The sequence below is a fragment of the Geotrypetes seraphini genome, chromosome 9 (assembly GCF_902459505.1).
Source record: "Geotrypetes seraphini chromosome 9, aGeoSer1.1, whole genome shotgun sequence".
Taxonomy (NCBI): domain Eukaryota; kingdom Metazoa; phylum Chordata; class Amphibia; order Gymnophiona; family Dermophiidae; genus Geotrypetes; species Geotrypetes seraphini.
In genome coordinates, this window is record NC_047092.1 from 183980514 (window position 1) to 184005594 (window position 25081).

Below are 25081 nucleotides of genomic sequence, written 5' to 3' on the forward strand. Positions count from 1 at the left end.
CTCATGGTGGCATTATGGGAGTGATTTTATATGGATTTTACCACATGCAAGGCTTGTATCACACACGTTAAAGAGCCTTTACAAAAATTAGTTTAAAATAGGAATGTTTTGGACTTTCACCTAGGTGATCTTTTATCATTTTACCCCCTATATAGCTGGCATGCTGGAAGAACTCCCTAGACACCCGTTGCTCTGCCGAGTCTCCCCCCTTCGGTTTATGATGGGGGGATTCCACAAATATACTTCTCTGGTAGCAGACGGTTGACTACCCAGGAACCTTTCTTCCGGACTGGGAACTATGGTCACTGTGGGGGTTGGAAGTCAATGGTTCCTTCCCTGAACAATGCTTCTCTCCTTCTGATGACAAATATGCATCCCTATACCAATGGGCCTCTTTTATCTCAGAATAGGATTGGCCCATGGCGTCCTCCCAGGAACTGCCTCACCCCCCCCCCACCCCCTTCTAGTCCCTTTCTGACAGAGAATACTACTTTTTAAAATAATTTTTTAAAATATATTTTAAACAACGCGATCAATTACCATGCCAATTAAAAAAATTAAAACAATCAAGTTATTTGGCATTAGAGCCTAATTTATGGTGCGCTATACAAAATTTGGGCAGAAATGTCTCAGCTGCTGAATCTTAATGAACATAAAATTTGAAAATTAAAGGATATAGACAAATAAAGACTGAAAATGGCGACAGCAACTTGAATGCGACCATAGACAAGCAGGAATGCCGACACGATAAGATTTTCTTCCCTTGCAGTGTTCCTGTTTTGTTTTAAGCAGGTCCTCCTCATGTTGTTCCAGTGAATGACACTTTGATAGGGATAAGGGCGGGCGGGACACGTTCTCATCACTTACTGGTAGTGTATTAGAAAGAAATAGAAAATCAATGGAATATATCCTGATGCCCAAGTGATCAGAACAGGGGCATCGCCCGAGCCGGAGTAATTCAAGAAGCATCAACCTTGTGGCCAATTCTTTCAGATAATGCTTTCGTTGGCAAGCAGTCAGCTGGCTTGGGCTACGGGTTTCTCTTCGGTCGTTAATAGAAAGTTTGGAAAGGTATTACTCATCCATTTTTATTCCTTACCAAATGTACACAGTACCATTTACAAGCATCCACATGAAGGAACTCAAAGATCAACGGCAAACATCTCTTTAAGGAATGTAAACTAACCCCCCCCTCTTGATAATCAGTGAAGCCAATATTCAAAAGCACTTATGAAATTGCCAGCAGGGCTGACTGCAGAAGTGTTTTTCTTTTGATATTCAGGCCACTTAAATGGACAAAATTGTCCGTATGAATCATAAAATGGTTAAAATTATCCATCTGAAAAGGGACGGGATTTGGGGCGTTCCAAGGCAATGCTACTTGGTCACCTAACTGATACCTCCAAGGCAATTTTACAATCAGTGCCTTGGTAGAGAGGCCAAGGTTTCTTATTTAAAGCTTATTTTATAAAGTCTCCGAGGCTCCTATATGACTATAAAATACCAGGATAAATCCAGCAGGAATCACAGGTGAAATGAACCCACACGTGTTTATCGGCCAGCCGGTGTAAATGTTCACTGCCCCATGAACATACCCGCATTCGGGTATTTTATAAGGCATACACATGCAAAACATGGGGGTGGGGGTAGGGATGGGGGAGTCGATATTCAAAGCAATTTAACTGGCTAGAAATGACTTCTGGCCGGTTAAATTACCTGTTTGGAGCTAACCGCTAATTTTCGGTGGCACAACTGGATAATGGAGCTAAAAATAACTGAATATTTTGGCAGAGAGTCTGAGGTGAATTTGCCACCTGGCTGGTTAACTGTCGATATAAACCACATAAAACCCCCATAGCCCGTTAAGCGCTGAACTCACTCAGCCTCATCAACTTAAATTAAAATTAAATTATATTTCTATATTCTATAAGGTATATGAGGTGTGATAAAAAAAAAAATACGGTGAACGTTTAAATTTAAAAAAAATAAAAAAGATTACAGCAAAAGACACATTGCCATCAATCCCACTTATCCCACCTTTCATGCCACTTTCGGAAGCTTTTCTGGAAATCCTCTTTCGTGAATGTCTTTAGTTGCGCTTGTCGTGGATGCCTCGATGTCCTGAATCGATTCAAAACATTTACCTTTCACGGTCCTTTTGACTTTGGGGAAGAGCCAGAAGTCTCACAGTGCCAGATCCGGTGAATAAGGGGGATGAGGACACACTATGTTTTTATTTGACAGAAATTACCGTACCAGAAGCGATGTGTGACATAGAGCGTTGTCACGATGGAGGATGAAACCATTTGCCCATTTCTCAGGTCGCACTCACTCATCTCATGTTCAAATCTGTTGTTAAAATGTTTTGAACAGAACCCTAAGAGATGTTCAGATCCTAAGAGTCAATCGCCCGTTTGATCGAATCATATCGCTTCCTCTTTCAACATTCTCTTGGGTTTTTGTTCTTGAAGAACGTCCCGATCTCTTCTCGTCTTCAACCAATTCACAACCATTATGAAATAATTCGAACTACTTGCATATAGTTTCATAGTTTATTGATTAAATGCTTATCCAAAAGTACAAAGCGTTGTACAAAGTATTTAAAAATAGCTGGGAGACAAACATTTTTAATTATTAGACATATACCAACTAAACAAACATACTTATGACTCGAGAACAATGGGAAAAGAGAGAAGAACTACAATTTTATAGAAAGAACTAGTCTTTAAGCCCGTTACATTAACGGATGCTAGAATAGATGTGTGTGTCTGTCTTTCTTTCTTTCTCTCTCTCTCCTTGGCCGCTGTCTGTCTTTCTTTCTGTCTCTCTCTTTCCTCGGCTGTCCACCACCACCCCTTCCCTGCTCCCCCCTGTCCAGCAGTAGCCCTTCTCCCTTCCTTTTACCTACCCCGTGTCCACCACCACCCCTTCCCTGCTCCCCCTGTCCAGCAGTAGTTCTTCTCCCTTCATTTTACCTTTTACCAGGTTTTCGTGGTGGTCTGCAGTGGTTTCAGGGTCGCAGTGTCATGGAAGAAAGGCAATGTTTAAACTGCTGCAGGTTCCTACTGATGGGGGAAACCTCCTTCTGCCCCACGCGCCTCAAATTGAATTCGGCACGGAGGCACACATCATGGTGGCAGGGATCACGCCGTTTCAACAGCACATACACGGGTAAGGGTTTTATTAGATTAGATACATAAAAGGAGAATACAATAGGAAAAGGGAAAAAGTAAAAAATTGCTGGAGTAGATATGTGTAGATACCATCGGCATTGTCACTGCAGCATCACCAAAAACTAATTTTAACATTTCGAGTGTTTCTTCAGCGCTTTTTTGCAGTTGGAAACAAAATTTCATATTAATCCGTTGTCCGTGATCCAGGATTTACGGCACATTTTAAAAACACACCTTCTCTCAACCGTAGCTCACAACCGTCTGACTGCGCCGAACAAGCACACGCTGTTACTAAGGTTTGACACATCGCATCCCTGCCTTTCCGCTGGATGGAGCTCCGCAGCACCATTCACCGTATTTTTTGATCGCACCTCGTACGTTTATACACTGCTATTGTCAAAGGTAAACTGTAAACGGGGTTTGAAAAAAAAGGCTCTCTGTGTGGTGTGGTACCCAAGCAACCGATACCGCACACGGCCAAGCCCTTCGCCCTGCAAATGGCAGCCAAGGAAGAGCTCTCTTTTCTTTCATACTGGAAGTTTACTGAGCTCTGGCCAAGAACTCACTCAGACTAATGAAGTGTGTAAGTGATGGGTTTGAATAATCTGAAGTCATCAGTACAAAGTCTCCATACTGCAGAGCATTCAGCAGAAGGTGAGGCCTTTAAGTGCAAAATCCTATATCCTGTGCATGGAAGCCATTTATATAGAGGTTAATTTACAAAGATGCTACTAATGAGAGTGGAAGGCCTGTGCAAAGAAGCTTTTTCAAACCTGGTTAGGTGCATCACAGGAAGGTGCTGTATATCAAATTCTAAAATATACAAAATCTTAAATGTGCACTGAATTATCTTGTAAGGAACAGGGAGTTTAGCTGGGAACCCGAGCAGAAAGTAGCTGCAAGTTATAGCATAATTTAAGATAACAGTAAGGCAGCCGGTCCACTCAGTCTAACATGGAAGATAGAATATTGTGATGTCATAATGCCTAAGCTCCGTCCTCATCTGCACAAGCCTCAAACACTTGAAAATCATAAGTGGCAACATTCTAGAGCTCAGATTGTGATGTCATAATGCCTCATTCCACCAATGCCTACGCTCCGTCCTCATCTGCACAAGCCTCGAACACTTTAGAATCCTAAGTAGCAACATTCTAGAGCTCAGATTGTGATGTCATAATGCCTCATTCCACCAATGCCTAAGCTCCGTCCTCATCTGCACAAGCCTCGAACACTTTAGAATCCTAAGTAGCAACATTGTAGAGCTCAGATTGTGATGTCATAATGCCTCATTCCACCAATGCCTGAGCTCTGTCCTCATGTGCACAAGCCTCAAACACTTTCAAATCATAAGTGTTCGAGGCTTGTGTGGTTAAGGCAGAGCTTAGAGGAATGGGGACGGAACGGGGAAATTGAATTCCTTCAGGAATGGGGAAAAATTTGTCCCCACGTCATTCTCTAATAAATACCAACAGAACATGAGACAATGCAATCCCCTTCATAGTCCCTTCAGATCGCACATGCATTTCCTGTACATTTTGGACATCAGTACTCCAAAATGCACTGCATTGCTTCAAGGAATTATAGTGACAGCATGTTGTGTGACTTTAGTGCCGAAAATAAAACCCTGTTCCTCACTCATTTTCGGCAGGGGATAGGTGTAGAACCTGGAGGGTAAAGTGAGAGAAGATGACGCAGTGCTGCATTATGCTGAAGCCACTTCACTGAGCTCTGCAATGAATCATTCATTTAAGGCTTTTCTTCACAGGATTGTTACAGAATGAGACTGTTTTTATTTTAGCTAATTAGACCCAATTCTTCCAGGGCCGATGCCACCATAAGGCTTCACAACTACCTAGGATCCCTAAGCTCCTCTCATTTCCCCCTATTTTTAATTCCTTCTCAGTTAGTCCCATAAACCACAGCTCCCACTACATAGACGTACATGTATACCTCTTGTCTGGCCACCAGGTGTCACTCCTCTCTTGCACACAGAGTACCTTTGACTTTGAGTGGTACAAGGGGCAAATAGAAACTTTTTGTAATTTGAATGACGTCAAATAACAGGTGTAAATAAAATTACTTGTTGTTTGTTTGATAATCTGCTCTCCAGGCACTACAGGCGTATGCAGTGAGACTTTTCGCATACTGAGGCGATCAGATACGGTGGTCTGAGGCACTGAACTAATTCACTGGATAGACACAGAGACAGGCCTTTCACCCATAAGGTCGCTAGTTAAAATCTCACTGAAGATCCCATTTTTAAATTGCACATTGCTTAGAAGTATTATAAGCGAGACAATCAAATTTTAAATAAACCTGAAACTAAAGATACCAAGTGGATCGCTGTTGGCCGATTCTGGACGAACGATCGATATGCACATACAAAATATCTGTGCCATTGAAAAAAAACACCAAACCTAGGCAGACCTGTCGATTTTTCTGAAAGCTAACCCCCCCTTTTTTTTTGGGGGGGGGCGGGAATAGCCAAGCGATGTTAGTGCATCAATCACTTGGCTACTTTGCATGGGGTTTTAGCTAATTTGCATGACTTGATCGGAAAACGGGCAAACAAGGGGAAAAACACGAGGTGGGCGCGTGATGTCACCGTGTTACATCCGTGCATGCGCAGATGCCCTCCCGAAGTGGTAGCTTTTCAAAACCCAGACAAAGTGTCAGGTTTTGAAAAGCTTTCCAGACGCCCGGACATGTCCAGCTAAATCTGGACGTCTGGTAACCCTACTCATACCAGGACGCATAGAGGAAGCATAACCACTACTTTCATGCAGGGGGGGGGAGGGTGGCTCTGGCACCTCTTCTCCTCTCCTCTCTGACACCCCCCGCATACCTCTTTAAATATTTGCCAGCTCGAGTTGCATCTTCTTGCTGTTCATGCTGGCTTCCCTAATGATGTCACTTCCTGGCGCGGAGCCAGGATGTGACGTCAGAAGAGAGCTGACGCCGGCGCGAGCAGCGGGTGGAAGATGTTGCTCATGCTGACAACCACTTCAAGGGGTACGCGGGGGTGGCGGGTGCATGGCACAGCGATGCCAGGTGCTGCCACCCCAGGCACCAACCTCCCTCGCTATGCCAGTAATTTCATGTAATATACAATATGCAATATACTATATTTCATGCGTTATAAAACTGAGCAGTATACAATAAAAAGGGGGTAAAGAAAAGTATATTAACTTCATAAAATATATTTCTTGCCAGTTTCAAACAAGCAGACTCCTCCCTCAGTGGCTTCGCCTGAAAACTCAAGTCCTTTGAATATAACAGATATTCTGGAAACCTCGGAGGAGGAGGTCATATCTCGTTCGACTCTTCTGGTGACATTTGTTTTCCAGCAGGATAAGGAGGCATGTCTAAGACCATTTTTTAGGCTTATAGAAGTGACCTTCTTAGAAAGTAAGATTAGTATGTTTCCAGACGTCTCGAAAACAAGTCAGACCAGGAAAAAGAGGGAGCAAAATTCCAATTAAGATGTCCATGCAAGTGTATGATCCAACTGGATCAAAATTTCTAAATTTATTTTGAACCCTCCCAGTTGCAATTTTTTTCTCGAAGGAAAGGGAGTATCACTGCCTAGTGCAGGGGTGTCAAAGTCCTTCCTTGAGGGCCACAATCCAGTCGGGTTTTCAGGACTTCCCCAATGAATATGCATGAGATCTATTAGCATACAGTGAAAGCAATGCATGCAAATAGATCTCATGCATATTCATTGGGGAAATCCTGAAAACCCGACTGGACTTTGACACCCCTGGCCTAGCGCCTCAGTTTGAGCCAATTCCAAATAGACCCCAGTTAAATAGGCCCATGTAATTTCAAAGATGTAACACTACGAATTTGATTTGTAGATGACAAGTTTTTCTTTCAATATTCTCTCTAAATGTGAATTATCTCCTCCTCCCATGTGGACTATATAAGACTGAGCAATTTAAGTTTTGAGGTCTGATGACCTAATTTTATATTTCTTTTGTTGTTAAAATATGGCAAAGTCTTTATTTTTATTGAGAATTTTGATGTATAAGAATAAATGGATAAATAAAGAAAAAAGAAAAGAAAAAAATATATAACAAAGAGGGGTACATGCCCAATAATAATAGGATAAAGAGTACTGGGGGTCTGTTGCAGTCCATTTGCATGTTGTTTACATAACACGTAGCACATGTAGGAGTGAGGGGCATTGGTCAGTGCTATGTCCCATGTTGTTATCCAATGAAACCCCCCCAAGAAAATTCAGGTTTTTCTCATTTGCCAACAGTTTGCAAGGAGAGTGCCCCTTGCGCCTGCATGCATAATGCACTCACCCCCTTTCCAGAGAGTGCGCACTCGCCAACTTTGCTCTTGTCAGGGACAAAATGGCCAAAGAGCAGCAAATACAATGAACTTTCCTGCAAACGATAGGAAAAACATTTTCTGGCTTCCCATTCCTAATACATAAAAAGTTCCTCGGAGCCAGTAGCATAGTAAAGGGGGGCAGGGGCTCTGCCCCGGGCACCATTTTGGTGGGGGTGCCGGCACACATCCTCCTCTCTGCTCCTTCCCTGTCCCTCCACTAAGTTGCAGCTGTACTCACTCGAGGAACGCAGAGAGAGGGGAGACATGATCGAGACGTTCAAATATATCACAGGCCGTATCGAGGTGGAAGAGGATCTCTTTTTCCTTAAAGGACCCACGGCAACAAGAGGGCATCCGTTGAAAATCAGGGGTGGGAAATTTCATGGCGACACCAGAAAATATTTCTTCACCGAAAGGGTGGTTGACTGTGGCCCTTTCTTTCCCCCGTACCCTAATTAATGTTCCAGGCGTCAGCAGCAACCCCAACCGGCTTCTCACACCAGCATCAGCTCTCCCTCTGACATCACTTCCTGGCAGATAACAACCCGAATGGTCCATCCAGTCTGCCCAACCTGATTCAATTTAATTTTTTTAAAAAAAATTTTTCTTCTTAGCTATTTCTGGGCAAGAATCCAAAGTTCTACCCATTGAACTAAGGCCAGTACTGGGCAGAGTTGCACGGTCTGTATATGGCCGTTGGGGGAAGGCTGGGCGGGAGAGGGCTTCAATGGCTGGGAGGGTGTAGATGGGCTGGAGTAGGTTTTGACGGAGATTTTGGCAGTTGGAACCCAAGCACAGTATTGGGTAGAGCTTTGGATTCTTGCCCAGAAATAGCTAAGAAGAAAAAATTTAAATTGAATCAGGTTGGGCAGACTGGATGGACCATTCGGGTCTTTATCTGCCGTCATCTACTATGTTACCCGGTACTGTGCTTGGGTTACAACTGCTGAAGTCTCTGTCATAGCTCACTACAGCCCATCCACACCCTCCCAGCCATTGAAGCCCTCCCTAGCCCATCCTCAACCAAAAGGCCATATACAGACACTTTAAAGAGGTGTAGGGGAAGGGAAGAGGGGCATGTGTGTGGGGCAGGAAGAGGTGGGGAAGGAGCGGATGGGAGTGGGGGATGGAGGAGAGGGTGGGGAGGGGCCTCTCACTCTCACTACGCCGCTGCTTGGAGCAGGTGTAACCTTGTACAGAATCTTTGGAGTAATATTTTAGAAAGGCACATGGGGGGGAGGGGAGAGGGAGCAGCCTAATGATTAGTGCAATGGGGTGAGAACCTGGGTAACTGTGTTCAAGTCACAAAACCCAAATAAATGTGCCCAAAGTAAGTATACTCAAGAGAGACAGAGACCTCAGAAACCCATGCTAAGAACTTCCTAGAAGCTTGCACTTTGGTCTCGAGAAAACCCTCCATTTTCAATTTTATACTAGTGCTGAGGTGCAAACATCAGAGCGGACAATGATCTAAAACTATATTGGAAACCGGCACTTACACTATCTCCCTGATGAAGTCCATTGGCCTTGTTGGAGGACATTTTCAGCTAATATTTGAAGAGAAGTGCCACATAACGGTTTTCTTGACCTATTCTTATTCTCTTCTCTCTTAAGTTCACTCATTTTGTACCTCTTGTAATCTTTTGTAAACCGCATAGAACTTCACGGTATTGCGGTATATAAACTGTTATTATTATTATAATTATATATACAAAAGAGAAAATTTTTAAAAAGTGTTTAAGAATTTTGTACATCAGAACTAGAATAAAACAAAAAAATTGAGGGTTTTCTCAAGCCCAATGAAATGTAAAGGAACTCTACAAGCTATGAAAGTGTCAAATTCTTTGAGATTAAACTGGGATCAATTCCCATTGTGGATGGTTCCCAGTGACCCAGGGCAAGCCACTTAATCCTCCATGCCCAAGGTTCAGAAAGCGTAGATTATGAGCCCAGTGGAGACAGAAAACGTATTTGTATAGAATATGTAAATCACTTTGGTTGTACCACAGAAAGCCTATATATGCAGTCCATAGGCACACAAGGTTGCCTTTATGAAATGGGAGCAACACATGTACCTATGTGCCTTCCCCCCAAAGTGCTCTGTTATAGAATTAACCTCTTAGCTATTCTTGTCACTCCTGTCAAGAGGACAAAAATGTCACACGTTTTCCTCAGCTTTATTGATCAGTGTGTTACTGATGGCCAAGAACGACTAAGAAAACGAGCTGAAGGACTTACGATATAGCAGGGTTCACAGAAGGCCTTCTTGTCCACAGCATAAAAGGGCTGTCCACGGAGCTTATTATTGCATGTCATGCAGGTAAAGCAATCCACGTGGAACACCTGGTCCATTGCAGTACAACCGGTACCTTCTCCAACCACATTCTCGCCACACCGGGAACAACGCCCTGGAAGCAGGAGTAAAGCAGACAAGATTCAGAGCCCTGGGAGAGTTGTCCTAGCCAGTTCAGATCCCGCGCTTGATGAAAATCACTGACTTGCGAGAAAAGTGGATATTCTACGGTCCGGGGCCAGTTTTAGTCAGGGGCGGTCATACCGAGCCATATGTTGTTAGAGGTCCATCTATGAACCCCACCACTCCATACCCACAGTTTCTAAACCAGGGGCTGGAATGACCCACTCAGTGAGGTAAGTTTAGAAGGGAGCATGCTGGAGTTTGAAGGTGCCAGAAGCTGAAGGAAAGCATCAACCCCTGGCCTCTCACCCCTGCCACTGCCACATTAGCGACGGTGAGAGGTGCCCCCCGCCCTCTTCTCTGCCTCCCACCCCATCCGCACCTTCCCCGCCCCCTCCTGTCGCATGTGCGCACTTCTCCCCTTCCCCCACACCTCTTTAACGTTTGCGGCGTGAGCAGCAAACCCACACCGCTGCTCATGCCAGCGGCGGCTCTTCCTCTGACGGCACTTCCTAGGCACGGGTCCAGGAAGTGACGTCCGTATAAGACTCTGGGGAGACCTCATTTAGAATATTGTGTACAATTCTGGAGCACCTTCAAAAAGATATAAAAAAGGATAGAGTCGGTCCAGAGGAAGACTACTAAAATGGTGGGTGGTCTTTGTCATAAGGCGTATGGGGACAGACTTAAAGATCTCAATCTGTAGACTTTGGAGGAAAGGCGGGAGAAGGGAGATACGATAGAGACGTTTAAATAGCTACGTAATATAAATGTGCATGAGTCGAGTCTCTTTCATTTGAAAGGAAGCTCCCGAATGAGAGGGCATAGTATGAAGTTAAGAGGTGAGAGGCTCCGGAGTAATCTGAGGAAATACTTTTTTTACAGAAAGGGTGGTAGTTGCGTGGAACAGTCTCCCGGAAGAGGTGGTGGAGACAAGGACTGTGTCTGAATTCAAAAGGGCCTGGGATGGACACGTGGGATCTCTCGGAGAGAGGAAGGGATAATGGTTACTGTGGATGGGCAGACTGGATGGGCCATTTGGCCTTTATCTGCCGTCATGTTTCTATGTTTAAGAGCCGATGCTGGCACGATATATATAATGCTGGATCTCAGCATTGTAAAAGTGGTTAAATGCAGAAAGGTTTTAAATTGCTTAATCTAATTAAATGTCCGAGCGAGCTTAAAAGAGTTCTTCTAGTTATATCTCTCACCTGACTAGCAGCACAATGCCTTGAAGGAAAGAGCACAGCTTACATCCAATTACGAGCGTAGCGCTGACCTCTTTAGTCGTTCTGAATGGATCACATTTAATGACCTGAACACGTTTTCTTCCTGACTTCTCAGAACTCCTCTAAGCTCGCTCGGACATTTAATTAGACTGAGCAATTTAAAACCTCTCTGCATCTAACCACTTTTACGATGCCGAGATCCAGCAAAGACACGGGACACAGTGCAATTAACGTGGCATTTGAACTCTAGGCAGGAAATGTGTAATGCACATCACGGTCGTGGATTCAGCTCATTTGGCCTTTTTCACTGGGTGATCGGTCAGAAAAATATTAAAAGAAACGGGACCCTAACTGCACAAAAGGCCTGAAATACCTTATTCACAGAGGCACGGTGCCAGAAAAATACCAGAGCATTAAAACTTGGGGAAAGAATTAGAATTTAGAAGTTAAATTGGCCCTTACAACAAATATTTTAGCTTCTGATATAAGAGGGGTACTTTTCTACAGGTCACCCAAATATGAGATGATGTGACCTAACTGCAATGTCTAAACTAAACTAAACTAAACCTCCACGGGAGTGGAGCTCGACACGGTTTACAAGGCTTAAAAATATAGGAAGAGAGAGGAGAAAGATTTACAAGGGGATATATAAAGAGGGGATGTAACAGGAGAAGAGATGTTATATGTTAGAGAAAAGCCAGGTTTTCAGTTGTTTTTGGAATAGTTGGAGGGAGCCCAGGTTCCGCAGCGGGATAGTGAGATCGTTCCAAAGGCTCGTGATTTTGGAGAGGAGGGATTTTCCCAGTTTACCTGCGTGGAGGATGCCGTGTAGAAAGGGGAAGGATAGTTTATGTCTGTGGGCTGATCTGGTGGTAGCAGGCGTCAGGGCGAGGAAGGATAGAGGGATTAGGGGCGGAAGGATGCCGTGAATGATCTTGAAAGCCAGGCAGGAGCATTTGAAATGAATTCTGGAAAGTACTGGGAGCCAGTGAAGATTGGTAAGTAGTGGGGAGACGTGATCAATGTCTACATACAATTGCTGTTACAGAATATTAATGTAAGTCCTAAGTTATGCACCTGCAGTATCTTAAGGCGTGAGCTCTTATGTCAGCTAAGTGGCTGGTGCAAATGCTCGTACCTAACTGACGTCATGCGCAAAATCAACAGTTATCTATAATTGTGCCCATAAGTGCTGGCCACGCCCCTGACCTGACCCTCTCAGGTCCACACCCCACTTGCAATTATGCATTGTGAGGGAAATTCTGGAAGGGCCAACTAAGGCATTGGCATAGGAGGACCAGGCGTCCGGATTTCCCTGGACGGCTTTTCAAAACCCAGCCCTTTGTCCGCATCACGCCAGCGCATGCGCAGATGCCGCCCCAATGAGCAAACAGGTCGAGGGGCGCGGGACTGGGGGACGGAATGGGGTATGGCTTGGGCAGAACAGGGCTTGGCCGGGTGGTCCTGGGGGCGGAGCCATGTGTCCTAGGCGCAATTCTACGACAAAGCTAAGCACTGCAAATGAGGCCTTTAAAACCCCAGCCTACTTCATCAGCGCCTAAGTTCTTCGTTAGGCTCTGCTAGCGGCATTTCTCTACGTGGCGCCTGAACATTACTGACATGCAGCAGACACCCTCTAAGAGGGTAAATATAATAATCATTGGATACAGTCCTCTGGATTTCTATTCCTTCAAACACGGTACTTGATTTCTTATATACCAGGTAGAATGTACCATCCTACCAATCGAGCAATAGAGAGGGAAAAAAACCCTATATAAACAGTCAAAGGAATCTACAGAGAGACTTTAAGCAAAATATTTCCATTCCGAAACACCCCAAATGGAAATATTTTGATTAAAGTATTTTTGAAAGACAAGATTTGGACTTCTCTTTCCTTCGGGAACCCCTTGGCGAAGTCATCTCAACAACCCTACTCTCTGTAGATAGCATTCTGCCTTTTGCCCCGTCAAATATGTTAAGTTCCATCCGTGTTATTGGTCTTTCCTTATGAAATGCTCTATGTAGATTGAGAATCTTCATCTCTGAAAGTTGAGACAAATTCGAAACCCTTCTACTGACCAAAAGGGGTGACTAGGCACCTTGACTAAGTCTCTTTTCTCATCCACTATAACTGAAAATTGCAAGCACCGTTCATCCCCCCCCCCTTTTCATTTTTGAGGGGGGCCTCATTAACTACTTAAGTCAAATCTGGTATTATGATAGGTGCTGCTTCAAGAATTTGCCTCGTACTAAGGATGCTTTCTTACCAAAATACTCATCGGAGGGAGGGTTCTCCATATCAAACAGCATCTTCTTAGTCAGTTGCTCCAGTTCATCTTCGGGTCTCATGCCTGGGATTGGGCCGGAAACTGAGGATCCACCCTGCAATGACAGAGAGGGAGGGGCAAGCATTTTATTGCCTTAGGTCTGAAAGAAAGGCCTTAATTAAGACAGACTTTCAAAACTTTGCTGTGTACATGAGAATACGCCATGAGTCGTAGTATGCGTAACGTGACCATTGATTTTTTTTCCTCAAAACAGGACATCTACTAATTTTTATGTAATAACATTGTAGATATCTGTCTTTCTTTATTTGTCTCTCCCTGCTCCCACTGCTGCCGATTTCTCCAAGCCACTGCCGCCAGGCTTCCCCGACGCAGCAACAGGCCAGGTGCATGTAGGGACTTTACAAGCGGTGGGCCCACAAGCCTTCCCCCCCCCCAATGGAAAGTAATGCCAGTGACAGATGACAGCAGAGACTAAGGCCCTCTTTTCCTAAGGTGTGTTAACCGCACTAAACATTAACGCATGCATGTTAATCTATGGACATGTTAGCGTTTAGCAGTTAGCGCACCTTAGCAAAAGAGGGGGCAAGAGACAAAAGATATATTTGGTGCAATATTTTAAATCATCCTAAATATCCTGATGTTTGTGGTTCAGTTAGTTCCTATTCAGCAAGTTCCTATGCACAATGCGCGGCAGCGGCAAAGAAGGCAAATAGAATGTTGGGCATGATAAAGAAAGGAATCTCGAGTAGATCGGAGAAAGTTATAATGCCGCTTTATAGGGCAATGGTCAGACCACACTTGGAATACTGCGTCCAACATTGGTCTCCTTACCTAAAGAAGGATATAAAACTGCTGGAGAGGGTGCAGAAACGAGCAACAAAACTGGTGAAGGGTATGGAGAAACTGGTATATGAGGATCGACTTAAAACACTGGGATTGTTCTCCCTTGAGAAAAGGAGACTGCGTGGGGATATGATCGAGACCTTCAAAATACTGAAAGGAATCGACAAAATAGAGCAGAGAAGATTATTTACACTGTCCAAATTGACACGGACTAGAGGACATGTAATGAAGCTAAGGGGGGACAGGTTCAGGACTAATGTCAGGAAGTTCTGCTTCACTCAGAGAGTGGTTGACACCTGGAATGCCCTCCCAGATGAGATTATTGCGGAATCGACCGTCCTAGGCTTCAAGAGCAAACTAGATGCATATCTCCTTAAGAGAGGCATATAAAGATATGGTGGACTATAAATTACGACAGGTGTACACCTGGCAGGGCCTCCGCATGTGCGGATCGCCGGACTTGATGGACCGAAGGTCTGATCCGGAGAAGGCAGTTCTTATGTTCTTAAGTTGCTGATTTTCCTCCTCGAAAATCCTGCCCCTCTAAGTACAGAAAGGGATGTTTTCACCACTTTTAAGTCTGCAGACTAGCACCGACCTCATTATTTGTGGAAATTCAGAGAAAATGTAAGTATTTGAGTGTATCTAACAGTAAGGGCCAGATTATCTAAAGCAGGGGTGTCCAACCTGTGGCCCGAGGGCCACATGCGGCCCAGTGAAGTATTTTGTGCAGCCCCGCTGGAGGGCGATGCAGTGTTTTCCTCTGCTGCCCTCAGATGTTTACCGTCTTGCCGGCTCCCTCCTCTGTCTTGCTGCAGCGTTTGCACGTTTGTGCAGCCCCAGAAACATTTTTTTCGACCAAAGCGGCCCAGGGAAACCAAAAGGTTGGACACCCCTGATGTAAAGGGTGACTAACTTAGAGCCCCTTTTCTCAAGCTGTGTTAGGGTTTTTATTGCCGGCAACTGCAGTAAAAGCTCTTACGCTCATAGAATTCTTATGAGCGTTGGCGCTGCAGCAATTAAAAAAAACCCTTATGTAGCTTGATAAAAGAGGGTCTTTTAATTGGCAAAATCCCCTTAATAGCTTCAACAATTGAAAAAAAAAAAAAAATAGGCACTTTTTGCACGGCGCATAGCGGTATCTAATGCCTAAGTGAGCGTTTTTTATGGATGGAAGCGCGATTCTCACCTGAAATGAAGGCCTTTCAAATCCTGGCCTAAAATTTTACATAGGCGCCAGCTGATTTAGGCACGGCTTCCAGAATCCGGCCCTAACTGCTCATTTGCATGAAATGAGTCTAGGGGTCCGGTTTTTCCAGACGGAAAATCTGGTAACCCTACCTTGTAGGTTATTTTCTATGTGGCTGAAATATTCATCGAATAAGTAGATGCGGGGATTCAAAGAGGGATTAGATGGATTCCTGAAGGATAGGGGGGTTGAGGGATACAGATAAGGGTAGATAAGAGTATGGAAAGAGTATAGATAAAAACAAGGGGGCTATAGGGCTAAATCAAGATAACCTGACAGGTCATGGACCTGATGGGCCGCCGCGGGTGCGGACTGCTGGGCGCGATGGACCTCTGGTCTGACCCAGCGGAGGCAAATTCTTATGTTCTTATGCGTAGATTCAGTGGCTGATTTCACGTTTGGAAAATTATCCCCCATTTCCTAAGCCGCAGTAGAGGTTTCTACCGTGGTCCAGGACCACTAAATACTCCGACAGTGCTCTCACATTCATAGAACAGCTTCGGAGCGGTAGAAATCTCTATCAGCTTAAGCCCAAGTAACTTACATGAAGGATATTATGGGGAACCACATTCATTAGATTTTCTGATCTTCTTGCAGCTCAGACTTGAAAAAAAATAAAAATCTCAGTACAGTGTGAACCACTTTTGAAATGGATGAGCTCTAGAGATGAACTGTATTTCCTTATGAACTCTCAATATTCATTCATCTTAAACAGGAAAATGGGAAAATACACCAGACAGAAACATTCTCGCCAGCCAGGGCTTTGCACAAGACAGACGTTTTAAAATCAATTCTTACTCCCTCGGAACCTAAACATTCTCATACAAATGCCCCTAGTACAGCTTTGGTCCTCCTGGGCCACACGAAATGTTTAATGATCTTGAGTTCTTAAATCTCCACAGGGAAGGAACTTTATTATTATTATAAACCAAGCTTCAGTTAGCAATGAAAAAGGCTCTACGCAGTGCGAACGTTTCAATGATTTCTCTCGTAGCAGAGGTGTTCCGTGGACAGCAAAAACATTGCCGTTTAACTAAAAGTGTCTACCGTATAGACTCGAACAGAAACGGAGATCTGGGGAGTTCCTTTCTTGTTCCCTCTCGTTAATTAGGTACACGGCCTTGCTTGTCTCAGTATGAAAGGCAGCATTTCATTACAATAAGCAGCATAAGAAGATAAGAATTGCCGCTGCTGGGTCAGACCGGTGGTCCAGGGTGCCCGGCAGTCCGCTCACGCGGCAGCCCTCTGGTCAAAGACCGGCGTCCTAACCAGTGTTCCCTCTAAGCGGGCGGGTGTTGTGAGCAAACTTTTTTCACCGTGAGCCAAAAATATCGGGCGCCAGCAAGTTATGAGCCAACTCGCCCGATTCTCCTCTCGCCGCCCTGCCATCTGCCGTACGCCTCTTCCGATCGTGCGCTGTGACGAGAAACGTGTGCGCTGCGATGTAATATTTTGTGCGCCAGCGCACGCCAGCGCAGCTTAGCGGGAACACTGGTTCAAATGGTTTTATTTATTTCCCCAAATTTATTTTTGTTATACGCATTGAAAATATTTGATATTGCGTTTAAATCAAAATCTCAATAAACTTGAAACGAGTGCCCGTGAGATTGTGGGAGGGTTAAATACTCAAAACTTAGAAGTTTTTGCTACGCCAGCTTTCTGGTATCTTTACATACAGTGGCGTACCTAGCATATGTAACATCCGGGGCCCATCATTTTTTGGCACCCCCCCCCATCTGTAAGAAAAACATGATTTTTAGTAACAAACCACACGTCACACATGAGTACCTAGGAAAAGGCAGCATCTTACATATTGCAGTGAGCAGTACATCAATACACCCATTGTAAAACTAAACAAGCCAGACCAGCACAGATCAATCCTACACCGTCAATCCTAACAGAAAACCATGTCTTTCGAACACACAGAACACAGAAAACACCTTCGCCTAGTAAGGAATATGTAATCACAAACTAACCCCTCCCTCTTTTACAAAACTGTAGTGTGGATTTTAGCTACGGAGGTAACAGCTCTGATGCTCATAAAATTCTGAGCATCAGAGCTGCTACCACCAAGGCTGGTGCTAAAAACGCTTCACAGTTTTGTAAAAGGGGGGATAAAATAAAAATACATAGACAAAGGTTAAATTGAACCAGCAAGAAGCTGGACTCTGCATACAATGCTTCACAGAAACAGTGACACATGTCTCCTAAAGCAATAAATAAATAGAAATTTTTTTCTACCTTTGTCTTCTGTGGTTTCTCCTTTCCTCATCTTCTTGTAACTCTCTTCCTTCCATTCACTGTCTGCCGTCTCTCTTCCCCTATATGGCATCTTCTCTCCTTCTATGCCCCTTCCAGAAACTGTATGCCTCCCCCTTCCATCTCTCCTTTCACCCCATTGGTCTGGCATCTCTCTCCTCGCCTTCCCTCTCCCACACCTCTCCTCATAGTCTGGTATCTCCCCTTCCCTGATTCTCTGGCATCTCTCTCCTTTCCTTTTCTTCCATCTTTCGCTCCCCCTCCATGCTCTCACATCTCCCCCTTCCTTTTCCCTTAGACTGGCATACCTTCCTCCTATGCTCCAAGCCCTGGCATCTCCTTTAATTCCCTCCCTCATCTTCCTTCTCCCTCCAGCTGGGTACCGCAACACTCTTCCCTGCAGCTCTGCACTTCCCCACAATTGCCATGCTTCGGTTCCTCTTCTTCCTTCCTTCCTCCCCCCCCCCCCCCCCCGCGGGACCCTGCGGCACCATCAACTCTTACTCCCTCTAATGTCGGCCCTGCAGCTCCAGACTTCCTCGCACCTTCTCCCCTCCCCCTTTGGATCGCTATTATTTTAAATGTTATAGCCGCGGAGCTGTATCCATCAGTGGAGATGTCTAACCTCGGCCTGCCCCGGAACTCTTACTGCAACAGTGACTTCCTGTTCCTGCCTAGACGGGCGGCTGCTGCAGTAAGAGTTCCGGGGCAGGCCGAGGTTAGACATCTCCACTGATGGATACAGCTCCGCGGCTATAACATTTAAAATAATAGCGATCCAAAGGGGGAGGGGAGAAGGTGCGAGGAAGTCTGGAGCTGCAGGGCCGACATTAGAGGGAGTAAGAGTTGATGGTGCCGCAGGGTCCCGCGGGGGGGGGGGAGGAAGGAAGGAAGAAGAGGAACCGAAGCATGGCAATTGTGGGGAAGTGCAATCCCCCCAATGCGTCCCCTTACCTTACCTCCCCTTACCTTTGCGACGCGTGTGTGCGCTGTGAAGAGAAACTTTGCGCTGCGATGTAATATTTTGTGCGCGAGCTCAGGCCAGCGCACCTTAGCGGGAACACTCCTAACTGAGACCAGCCCTACCTGCCACTTAAGCTTAGGGCCTCTGCTATACGGGGGTCCCAGAGCCATCGCCCCTTTTGCTGGCCTGAGACCGTGGCACAAAGAATGCGCAAGAACGCCGAGCTTCTGGGAGTAAAGCAGAAGAGTAATAAGAGAACTGGGAGGCCCGTGTTTATAGGTCTATATTTATTTCTTTATGAAGAGACTCACCCAAGTATACAGCAAGCACAATTCAACAGAAAACTTACAATTGTGTTCCTATAAATACAATGAAAGAGGTAAACACAAAAGCAAATTGAAACTTTTTTTTTTTTTTAAATTATAATTTTGAATACATTACAACATTCAATAATTCCAAAGGAAAAAAGGAAAAATCACACAAAACAATACATAATCAAATCATGCATACATAATTCCTTTTAAGCCCGCATTAATGGGGAGAATATGTTACTATTTCTTATTTTTAAAAAATTCAAGAAAACTAAAGGACTATAATTCTCGGTTCATACTAAACAACCTTGAATCATTCCTTACTAATTGGGATATTAATTTAATTTAATTTCTCCTCTTGTTCTCAGCTAGATGAAACAAACTCATTTCTGTTCTCTCGCAACTAAAAATTGTTGTAGTTGTATAGGATCCCAAAAGGCATACTCAGTATCTTGTAACTTAATCATACATTTACAAGGAAATTTCAGGTAAAAAGATGCCTCTAGAGCCAAAACTCTATCCTTCAATTTCAGAAATTCTTTCCTTCTCAATTGAGTTGTTCTAGAGACATCCGGAAATATCCTAACTAAATCCCCGAAAAATTTCATTAACCTATTTTTAAAGTAAAGTTTCATTAATAACATCTTATCCATCTCGCTCATGCATGTTATCACCAGGGTGGACTGACTCTGGATCACATCCTGTGTATCTTCCAGAAATTCAGTCAAATTTACCTCTGGTGTGGCCAGGCGGTCCACCTCCTGGGCAGATTCAATTTTTTTAGGAGGAATATAATAATAATTATTTATTGGAAATTTCTCCGCATTGGCCATTCCCAGTACTTCTTTGAAAAAGTTCCTTAATAAAGCAAATTGAAACTTAATAAAAGGACTACCATGGAACAGTTTTAAAACCTGTCTTTTTACTAAGGCGCGCTTACGATTAGCGCACGTTAAATGCTAAAGCAGAATATAACAGGCACCTTGGCATTTTTTTTTTTTTTTAATAAATCTTTTTTCATCTTTAAAAGCCAACATAAAATGCCACAGGTTAACAAACAATTCATACAATAAACAGCACTCAATACAATCAAATGATATAATAAGTACTTAACATCCCCTCCCTCACCCTCCCTGGATGTGTATAACACTCATTCAGAAATCAAAGGGAAATACTAATGATCAATCCTTACAAAATTTGGTTAATGGATCCCAAACTTCCTTGAATTTATTATAATGTCCCAATTGTATCGAATTCATACGTTCAAACTTATAAATTTGACATAGGGTTCCCCACCAACTGGGTTGCGTCAGAGGAGAAGCTTTCGCCTACACACGCGAACAACTGCACGGACACTCCGGTGGCTTTCAACAAGACTGAAACCTTAAAACGTGTCGTGAAGGTAAGGGGGAGGGAGATGCACGGACCGTGCAAGGGGTGCCGAAGGGCAGTGAGGTGCCGAGAGGGAAGGGTGGATGCTGCAGGGATGGGGCTGTGAAGGGAACGGCGGGGACGGGGACAGGGCGGTGACGGGGACAGATTTTTTCCCCATGTCATTCTCTACAGTACATCTCATCCTCCAAGTCCAAATCCGTGGCCACTGAGTAGCAGAAATTTGCTGCTTTATCTCAATGCTCCAAATGTGTTTTAGACTAGTTTTAGTTTAGTTTAGTTTTAGGTTTTTTATTCAGATTCTCAGATATTAATTTATACCATTTGGCTAATCGGTTATCGCCTCAGTAAAAGGACCCCTGAAATTCACATGAGAAAGATATAATACAAATGAAACGACTAAAGGGGGGATGGGACTTGATATACTGCTTTTTTTTTCCTGTATGGTTTACAATCAAAGAGATTTACATGGGGCAACGAAGGGTTAAGTGACTTGCCCAGAGTCACGGGGAGATGCAGTGGGAATCAAACTCACAAGCTCAGAGTGCCGAGGCAGCTGCTCTAAACACCAGGCCACGCCTCCATTCTAGAATATTCAAATAATATAGATATGACGCTAATGCTCTTCTACAGTACAGTTGATCCTATAGCCCAGGGAGCCACGTGCAGTTATTAGACGGGTGGTCCAGAGCCCGTTGGGTTAAACAGACGGGTGGCTAAATTAAGGAACCGATTTCGTTACTGGGTAACTACTGAGGTTGCCTGTCTAGATCCCCTGGGGTGAACATCTACACATACATACTTTAGCAACCTGCATCAATGGCGTAGCGGTAAGGAAGTCCCCGGGGTGATGGCACCCTCCTCCCCACCCCTGCCACACTCGCTCCCTCCCTTCCCCCGTCCCTTGTTAAATCTTTCCCAGCGCGAGCAGCTTCTCCAGCCCTGCTGCTCGTGTGACCATCATCTTTCCTTCTGATGTCACTTCTTGGCCCCGCAACCTGAACGTGATTTCAGAGGGAAGCCAGGCCAGCGTGAGCAGCACGCATGAGAAGTTGCTCATGCTGATGACGATTTAAAAGAGGTATGGAGTGAAGGGAGGGGGGGGCGGAGAGGCGCCGGCGCTCCCTCCGGTGCCCGGGCGGTCTGCCTGTCTTACTACGCCACTGACCTGCATTAGAGAGAGGCATTCCGGGGGCTGTATTTCAGCTATCTGGAGGGAGCAGGCCAACGACACAGGCAGAATCGCATTCTGAAATGTACAAGTGTCCTCCCGTATGGAGTCCATTGGCTTTATTTGCAGCTTCACATTAATGGTTTATGTATTTTTCTCTAAGTTTTTCCTTACACATCTGGGGTGGGGGAGGGAGAGGTAATTGAGAAATTGATATTAATTCTTCATATCAATGTAATAAATAAAGATGTCTTGTATTATTAATAATTGTTAGAAGGGTGGGTGGGTAAAGTTATTTTTTCTATATACTAATTGTATAAAATGGTACAATCTCTGTAATATTTTTCTGTATTCAATCAAATTTACTACACTGTTATAGTTTATAAAATAATTAAAATTTTTTTTAAAAAAACAAGTGTCCTCCCGCCATGTTGCCATCTAGATCAGCGAAAGCAGTACATGCAAAAAGATCTCATGCATATTCATTGGGGAAATCCTGAAAACCCGACTGGAATATGGCTCCTCGAGGACCGGAGTTCCCTACCCCTGATCTATAGGAACTGCAGGTTCAACCATTCTAGTACCCCTTAATCAAGTTTTCCAAGGGAAACTATACATGTGAAGGGCAATTGTACAAACCAGCACTCAGTCTTAGCACTGATTCTATAAATGGCCTCTTGGTGCCAAGATTCCATTATAGAATACTAGCAGAAGGTTGAAATTGGCACGCCCTCTTATAGCTGGCATAATTGGCATACCTAGCTGCACCGAGCGGTTGGTGTAGTCTATAGCACTCTATAAATTGTCCCGGCCTATATTCAAGGCAAGCTAACCCCAGCCGGAAATGGCCACCAATGACCTGTTTGCATTGAACCAAAGCGGAGTCCGGTTGGGTCCCGCTATTCAGAACTATCCAGCCAGGTTTAGGGCCTAAATAGCTGTCCTAGCTTTATGTGCTATAGCATGGCTGATTAAGTCTCGATATTAACTTAGCTGACTTAAAAAGAAAAAAGGAAATTCAGTGCTGAAGCCTAGACAGGGCCCAGTACTGAATTCTTGTTTAGTACCACCAGCGGACAAAAAAAACCACTGTCTGCTGCCAGCTGAATTTTGGCTGGTATGCTCCTGATTGGGAGATATGTCGATGGTCAGCCATTGCTCTGCCAAGCAGGGCGTTTCCTTACAGATCTCACGGTCGGAGGGTCGGTGGGGTTCGTACGGGAGGGAGAGATGAAAAGATGGGAGGGTCAGCGGGGTTTCGGCTGCAGGGCGGAAGCTGGGGGGGGAGGGGAATCCAGGGACTAGGGCTTATTTTGGGGGTAGGGCTTATATTAAAACCTACCCCGAAAATCATGCTAGGGATAATTTTCGGGGTAGGTCTTATTTTCGTGGAAACACAGTAGCAGTCAATTTCATGGTGCCTTAGATGCACGGAGGTGAAGTCCTATTATCAAATTGTCCCTGTAGGTTTTTTAAAAAAAAATTGACGATTAACTGCAAATTAAAAGAGTACTTCCTTGCATCTAGCCGGCTTATTAAATATATGAAATGGGATCACCACAGGCTTATTAATTGTAGCCATTCACAGGGAATGTGCTCGATGCGGTGCTGTATATATTATTCTCAACTCCTCTGCATTCTCTATATTGACCATGGAAGCAGAAAAACTCAACGATCCTTTAATAAAAAGGCAGTTCTGCTCAGGGATGACTCACAGCTCTTTGACACATTGTCCTTCCACTTCTGCATCCGTTTCTTGGCCAAGTGGCGCAGTCCCTTTTAAATGAATACATTTCATTTCCAAAGTTCTTGCTGTTATAAATCTCTCGCAAGGGAGACATTTGTTAACCATTCTGTTAGACTAGCAAATATGAGTGGGTTTGTTGTACAAAACACCAAAATCAGGCATATTAACTGCTTTGCTTTTTTGTGACTAGATTTTGCTAAGGCTTCTCCTATCCTCTACTCTGCATTACTTTGCAAAATGGAAGCCGATCTCAAATCGGGCAGCTGGAGGATATATGGCAGGAGCCTCTTCTATAATGAAATCTGGGTGGTCAAATTCTGTTCTAGAGCACTACATAACCCGGTATCGGCATGGCTAACATTTAAGTGCCCAGTTACACTAGCACAGAGCTGGTCTAAGCAGCTGGATTTAGACTGAGGACCCGAAATCTGAACCTGTATTTTACGCTTATTTTCAAGAAAAGCCTTTAATTGTTTGGGATCAAAGAAAAGATACCTATTCGATTCAAATTGAATTAAACGTTTACAGGGAAAACGTAAAAAGAAATGCGCTCCCAGGGATAACAGCTGAGGGCGTAGCATCAGGAATGGCTTCCTTTTTTTCCTGTGCATCTACACAGCCATCCGGAAATACCCGTGCTTTTCCTCCCAAAAACAATTTATCAGAGTTACGAAAAAACAGTCAAATGCAAATGTTTGATCAAGAAATCTTTGATAACGGCAAAGAAATTGATTCTTTGAGCAGGCTTTCTTTTTTATCCCATATACAGTCAAACCTCGGTTTGCGAGTAACGCGGTTTGTGAGTGTTTTGCGAGATTCTCGGAGAGAACGAGAGCCAGAAGGCCTTGAGCATGCATAGATAAGAACATAAGCAGTGCCTCTGCTGGGTCAGACCAGAGGTCCATCGTGCCCAGCATTCTGCTCACGCGGCGGCCCAACAGGTCCAAGACCTGTGCAGTAATCCTCTATCTATACCCCTCTATCCCTTTTTCCAACAGAAAATTGTCCAATCCCTTCTTCAATCCCAATACCGTACTCTGTCCTATCACGCCCTCTGGAAGTGCATTCCAGGTGTCCACCACACGTTGGGTGAAGAAAAAACTTCCTAGCATTTGTTTTGAAGCTGTCCCCTTTCAACTTTTCCAAATGCCCTCTTGTTCTTGAGTTTTTCGAAAGTTTGAAGAATCTGTCCCTCTCCCCAGGCAAAAGGCGGGATCTTTGCTGACTGGCACCGGCACGTCCTGTGAGTTGTGCTGCATGCCGGTGCCAGATGGGGTAAGGGGCTTGTTTGAGCGGGCGGGGGATGCCGCTTCCAGCACGGGGGGGTGTGATGCCGGTTCTCGGGGGGGGGGGGGCATTTGCAGGTGGGAGCAATGTCGGTTCGAACGAGAGGGGGGGTGCGATGATGATTCTCGGGGGGGGGTCATTTGCGAGTGGGAGCGATGACTGTTCAAGCGGGGGGGGAGGGGTGGAGCAGCGCCGGTGGCCTCGGGAGGGGGGTGAGGAGGTGGAACCAATCAAGTGAGTTTCCTTTACTTCCTATGATATACGAGCAATTTGGTTTACGAGCATGCTTTTGGAACAAATTATGCTCGTAAACCAATGTTCCACTGGTTCAAACTGTGAAGATAGGTAAGCTGGAGCCAAGCCGAACAACGTTTTGAAGTAAGTACAAACCAGCTTTAGGACAGGTGGTTT

At 44.6% G+C, this 25081-nt stretch overlaps 1 protein-coding gene across 7 annotated transcripts in view; it reads right to left on the minus strand.

Annotated features, from left to right (window-relative positions):
* Positions 1-25081, minus strand: part of LPP (LIM domain containing preferred translocation partner in lipoma) — a 715450-nt gene that overhangs the window by 56868 nt on the left and 633501 nt on the right. For all 7 annotated transcript variants that reach the window (XM_033958126.1, XM_033958131.1, XM_033958125.1 and 4 more), the window contains 2 exons: positions 13427-13541; positions 9753-9922 (listed from right to left, as the gene is read on the minus strand). In XM_033958126.1, the coding sequence (XP_033814017.1) occupies positions 9753-9922; positions 13427-13541 (285 nt within the window). The remainder of the gene's footprint in view (positions 1-9752; positions 9923-13426; positions 13542-25081) is intronic.